The 6,000-nt window shown below is 29.9% G+C and overlaps 1 protein-coding gene across 1 annotated transcript; it reads right to left on the reverse strand.

The window, feature by feature from the left end:
* Positions 1–2,782: 2,782 nt before the first annotated feature.
* LOC108731545 (putative gustatory receptor 28a) lies at positions 2,783–4,317 on the reverse strand. The gene is made up of 4 exons (XM_018461899.1): positions 3,331–4,317; positions 3,136–3,204; positions 2,970–3,059; positions 2,783–2,893 (listed from the first exon to the last, which is right to left on the reverse strand). The coding sequence occupies exons 1-4, from the start codon at positions 4,315–4,317 to the stop codon at positions 2,783–2,785; spliced, it is 1,257 nt and encodes a 418-aa protein (XP_018317401.1).
* Between the last annotated feature and the right edge of the window lie 1,683 nt (positions 4,318–6,000).

A 6,000-nucleotide genomic window follows, 5' to 3' on the forward strand; every position in this document is an offset into this window, starting at 1 on the left:
AATAATTTTGAAGTTTTCCGATCGAATGTTTGCATTAACAAGTTACTTGTACGAATCCAGAATATATTAAGTAGAAAAACGAATAAATCTTTTCTTAAACAATCTGCGATATATCGATAATTAAAGATTTTATTCGTAAAAATTTGACTCCTTAATTCGGCTAATTATCAAAATGCAACCATTTATCGCGTAAATATTCATATGGAATTTCTAGAAAACTGAATAATTAGGCAAAATATTCGTAATATAGCTTTTTATACAGCCATTTTTTTTGTTAACAGGTAGTTTGAGAAAGTATGTTTTAATGCCATGGAATAAAAAAAGATTACAATGTATGTATTTAACTCGTAAGAAGGCTCAAGGGAAAACCTAGAATTTAAACCAGGGATAGGAAATAAGGCGTTACTAATACTGTTACTGTTATCTTTATTTTTCCTATAATAACAATTTGATTTTACAATTTTTCATAATGATAATGATAACATCAGAGTTGGATAAGTCATTTATGAAAAATAACTCGTTACTAATGAGTTACGTAACAACTTAAAGTAATGCGTTTTTATTTAACGTGTGAAATAATGAGTTAATTTTTTAATCAATAACGCGTAATAATAACAAGTTACTCTTCAAAAGTGACTTTCTTTAGCGTTATCGTTACTGTCATGAAAAAAATTGTAAAGTGAATACAAAATTGTTATTATAAAAAATAACGGCGAGAGATCTATAATTAAGAGTCGTAGACTGTCGTAGAGTCTTAAGTCATAGGAAATTGACCAATCACAGTCAAATATGAGTAGAATAATCGATTATGATTGGTCAATTTTCTATGACTTCAGATCCCACAATCATCTACGACTCCTATAATAGAACCGGCCGCATTACGTCTTACTTCCCATCCTTGGTTAAAACAATATGAAACATTTATATCGCATTGCAAAATATAGTTGTGCGTACTTTTAAGTACATTTTTACGTAAACAACGCGTTGTCCTGCGTATATGAATCATTTAAAATCATACATAAAATATATTTATTAAGCGGAGGTTACACAATAGGCCTGTTCGTTTTGGTTGAACTTTTGCACCTGTTCTTTCTTTCTTTTCTTTCTTCGTGGAGAGAAAAGGAAGGAAGATGAACTGATGCAAAAGTTTAGCTAAAAAGAACAGGCCTAATATCAACTCGGAGTAATATTTGGAGTCCAGAGTATTGTATCGTAATGAGATAAATACGAAAGAGAAAGGAAGGCATGCCGCAATCTTAGGTGCGAAAATAAACGTGCAAATAATAAAATTCGTGAATGTAATGTATAGTATAAGAATAATCTAATAAAACGTGTATGATATGTGTGCTAGTGCGTTTCAACGGTGATCTTCAATGAGTTAATTAGGAGAAATATACTCTCTCCTAGTGATCTTCGAAGATTACGGTTTTATGCGTATCGCAGCGAAATTCACGAAGGTGGATGGGCTATACTCGCCGATGTAGTATTAAATGGTTGTGATTAAGTAGAAAAGACTGCGTCTCGGAAATTAATTTCCGTGTGGACAAGGAAAGTAGCTAATGCCTGTCATTATATCTTTAATCATGCTGTGTTACTTTAAATAAATAATGTGCAATTAAAACTGAAAGATTTACTTATTGTTTCCCACTGCAAAATACATACATCGTAAAATGTGTGCCTATATTAAATAGTCAGATTGTATTGAGATACAAATTTTATATCTCTATGCGGATTAATAGCTTTTGATTTCGCTATTTGATGACAAAATTGCTTGAAATATTTCCGAGATATAATAAAAAGGCATAATTTGTGGTGAAAAAAGAATTAATTATCAATATGTTCTTGAAAGAAAAAATGATCATGAACAATGCATTATTAAATAGATTTATTTAATGAAGCATTTAAAAAAGTTTACATTATAGAGAAATAAAAGTTAACACCATTCGTGTGTAATATTGTTTTATTATGAACAGTATAACGTAATAAAATCGAAAATATATAAACGTTTTGATTTGATTTGTATCCTCCCTAGTAAATGTGAAGTTGACATTGTTGACAATAGCAAAAAGTCTATGTATAGATTTCCGAGCTAATTAAATTTTATGATATACACATCGGTGTGAGCAAAAAACATTTATTAAAAAAACATTTATTAAGGAGAATCCAAAATCGGATCGAAACATTATATATTTTCGATTTATGTGGCATTATATTATTAATTAATAAAACGATCGATATTACACGCGAATATCTGATGCTCAAAGAATACACCAAGTTAAGAGAAAGTAAAAATGATGATTTTTGGTTACAAAATTTGACTGTTTATTGACTTTAAGTATCAAAATAAAGTAATTTTGATTTTTTTTTACTTTTGTGTGTTCCTTGAATGTTGGTTCTTTGACCCAATCAACAGACAATATTTTTTAAACATTTATTTAATGTAAAAATATTAAATAAATATTTAAAAAATATTTTTTTGATGTTTTTTGTGCATTAATTGAGTATTGGCATTATAGTATTAATTTATTCTATCGAGCCTAATTCAATTATTAAACAACTTAAATTAATTACCAATATTAATTTAAGTACAATATATTTATATTTTTGTTTTGTAGTTTTATAAATCAGAACTGATTGTATGTATTAGGAAGTTACAATAAAAAGTTTCAGAACTGCAATTCTGCGTGTTTAATTGCATTTAATTGGGTTTTAGATCCTAATTTAAAAAACTTCAATATTTCTCATTATGTTTTTTCTTATCTTTAATTTATTATTCCGCTTCTTATTTTAAATCTCTCCGTGTATAGTTACATTGCTGTCTGATCGATGAACGCGAGCTTCCCATTTGAAATTGCATAAGTATTACCAAATATGTCACCACTGTGCCAATCAGCTGAGAGAAATAATCAAAATTATTAATTAAAAAAATTTAAATTAAATTACTTACATAACATTCTAAATATTCTCACCGAATGAAGAAAAGTATTATCGAGCGTAAAGTATCCGTTAGCTGTAAACTTTATTTTGCGATGTAGCAATTGAAGCGAAAATTTCTTGAGCTGTAACATATCTATGATAAATGTCATTACGATGAGTACCGTTTCCGAGAAAGTTTTATCTAACTTTGTTTTTTACCTCTGCTTTTGTCTCTTTCCCGATTGCACAGTTTAAAAGATCATGCACTATATTGGCCGTTTTCTCCATCTATAATAAATTTGTAATTGAAATATTTCGTAAAATATTTGGGATTTTATTTACTGATAAAATATTTTATTTCATCAATTAAAACGATCTGATTAAAATGCGATCTTACTATATTGGTTATCCTACCTCGATTAAAATCCTGGTAATTCTATTGGTGAGGAGAGAGATGGGATAAATCAGAAATATTATCCAGACGATGGTATTACTAAAAGTCTCATATTCTAAGATATCATCAGTCATCAATAGAGGCGAGAGAAGATAGTAACTATTATATATGAGTGTCAGAAAGAGAAAAATGATGCCGAATAGTACTGGCAGTGAATAGAAACTCGACACATCCTCAGAGATTTCACAGAGATGACAATGTATATTTCGCAGTTGCAACAGTTGATGAACGGTCGAATTGTTGACTACGATACGACGCGTTTGATAAAGAGATTGCAGTTGAAGATCAGGTGTATTGATCCTGGTGAGGCTTTGTATCGCTCGATTCACATCAGCGAAATTTGTCTGAATGACCGTGACCAACAGAAAGTACTGTATCAGTAACCAACCCACGTGAAATGTCGGCAGAATGTCTGTCAGCCATGAGATTGGGCCCGTGTGGAAGGCCAGGATCTCGGTGAACAGGAGAAGTATCAGCAGGCAAATCTTCAAGATGCAAACGATGATCATAGCGCAGAAGATACGCTGTCGCCGTAGCGGACGATATAGATCATACAGACGATCTATCTCGTGCTCGATAGTGATTAATCGATTGGCGATCCGCACCAAGCGCTTCTGGTCGACGCAGTAGTTAATCAAAATCGCGCAAATCACCAGAGCACCAAGTACAGTTTGCAGAACCTCGATGCCTACAGTCAAATTCGTCTTGTTCTCGTAGTCCAAATTAAGTCTGAATGGTATAGATATATAATTCGAGGCTATCATTAAGCCACTCAGCACAACATTGTAAACGATTCCTAATTTGGAATATTGAAATGTGTATGACGTTCTCTTTTTGTATATGACGATTCGGTGGGCGAATGTAACAAGACCGATAAGCTTGAAGAACATTATCAATATCCTGAACGTCCAAAATAAATCTTGTAGCTCTGATTTTATTTTGTTCATTTTCTGTTTACTATTTTTTTCCGCAGTAGAATTTTCATTATTTATATTTTTAAAGGAATTGGAGATTTTATTAACGTTCATGAAAGTTGAATTCTTAACTGAATCGAAGACATTTTTGCAATGACTATCTTCTTCCATAATTTTTTAATTCTAAGTTAATATCTACTTCTTTTCTTCATTACGTCTTGTCAATTTATCCATATTGCCTTGTTTCATGATTTATAAATCTTTTCTTTATTTCAATTCAATCTTCTTAATATTTTCTTTTTCGAGACATTTGTACATAGTTTTTTAATTTGCATACTTTAAGTTTTCTTTATTAAAACGTTTCACGGGTGCATCATTCATAAATTGACAGTTTAAGAGTTTAATTTTATCGATATCTGTATTTCCAATTGCTCTGAATCCAAATTAATTGCGACCGTTTGAACGTCATATACAACTAATTGCGAGTTCGGTAAATTTTCACATGTATTCTAATTAACGTTGCGCTTTATAATTCTTATGAAATAGCACTGAACATATGTAGCGATGCTTCCGCAAATACCTTTCTCGCAAACATCACGTATGCAAAACATGATTAAATATTAAATGAAAGTCATAAACGCATAAGGAATATAAAATCGATAATTTAGCTCTGTATTAGTCGACACGGATCCTGCAATGGAAATAGTCGATTGTTACGACTATTATTGTTAGAGTGACATCCACTCAAATATTTATCATCTGTATATGTGATATACACACACGATAATACGTTCTTCTTAGTTTCTCCAACTGTAATGCTAGTTAATTACAGCGCAAATTTATGATTCAAAATAATAGTTCTGCATAATTGCATTGTAGTATAGTCATCAATAACAATATTGTATAATCACCAATGTCAATATTATTATCATCATTTAGAGTTCTTATGGATTATGTAAAGACATTTTAGCATTAAATTAACTTCTGCCACTTTAGCAAACTTCTATTAAAATAATGAGAGCAATATTGGTTTTCAATAATTTTTTACTCAAGTACTATATCAACTTTACAGAAAAATGCAAGTGACAAAAATTGGTTATTTCCTTCTCATAAAGTTCTGAGAATTTTTTTAGGATTTTTTAGTATATTTTCTCATGTTAATAAAAATAGTTGTCAATAAGAAAATGCAGTACTAAAAAGTTAACAAAAAATTCTTAGAGCTCTATGAGAAGAAAATAAACAATTTTTATTACTTGCAATTTTTCTGTAAAGTTGATAGTACTTAAGTAAAAAATTATTGAAAACCAATATTCGGCGATTTTTAGTAATTAATATCTTGTTAACTTTTGCGAAAATTGGTAGAGGACTTTTCGACTCAGTTTAATCTGCTCTACCCCTATGCGAGTTTTATTGTTACTTATCAAACACCCTGTATATACTCGTGGCTTATCTATTCTAGTTATCTGCTTAATGCAAGTACACACATAAATCATTTACATCAGACCTTTCTAGTAATGTTTTTATAAATATAATTCAGGTTTTTACAAATATAATTTCTCAAAATATATCTCTTGAAAGTTATAGAGGTTTATAAAATAATGATTAGAAATTCGCGTTTCTTATTGTTCTACATTAATTAATAATTTTATAACATATTGTTAAATATATTGCTAAATTGCTCAACAAATATTAATTAAGTTATAATTAATTTATTCT

This window comes from Mycetomoellerius zeteki, unplaced genomic scaffold (genome assembly GCF_001594055.1).
Source record: "Mycetomoellerius zeteki isolate Tzet28-1 unplaced genomic scaffold, Tzet1.0 scaffold135, whole genome shotgun sequence".
In the NCBI taxonomy this organism is placed as follows: Eukaryota; Metazoa; Arthropoda; class Insecta; order Hymenoptera; family Formicidae; genus Mycetomoellerius; species Mycetomoellerius zeteki.

What these genes read in the sequence shown, in the direction of transcription:
- LOC108731545 (XM_018461899.1), bottom strand. Translation starts at nt 4,317, where the DNA reads ATGAACAAAATAAAATCAGAGCTACAAGATTTATTTTGGACGTTCAGG. An exon ending in TTACCAGGATTTTAATCGAG is followed by an intron (nt 3,205 to 3,330) that starts GTAGGATAACCA and finishes AATTTATTATAG; the next exon opens with ATGGAGAAAACGGCCAATAT. An exon ending in ATAATACTTTTCTTCATTCG is followed by an intron (nt 2,894 to 2,969) that starts GTGAGAATATTT and finishes TATTTCTCTCAG; the next exon opens with CTGATTGGCACAGTGGTGAC.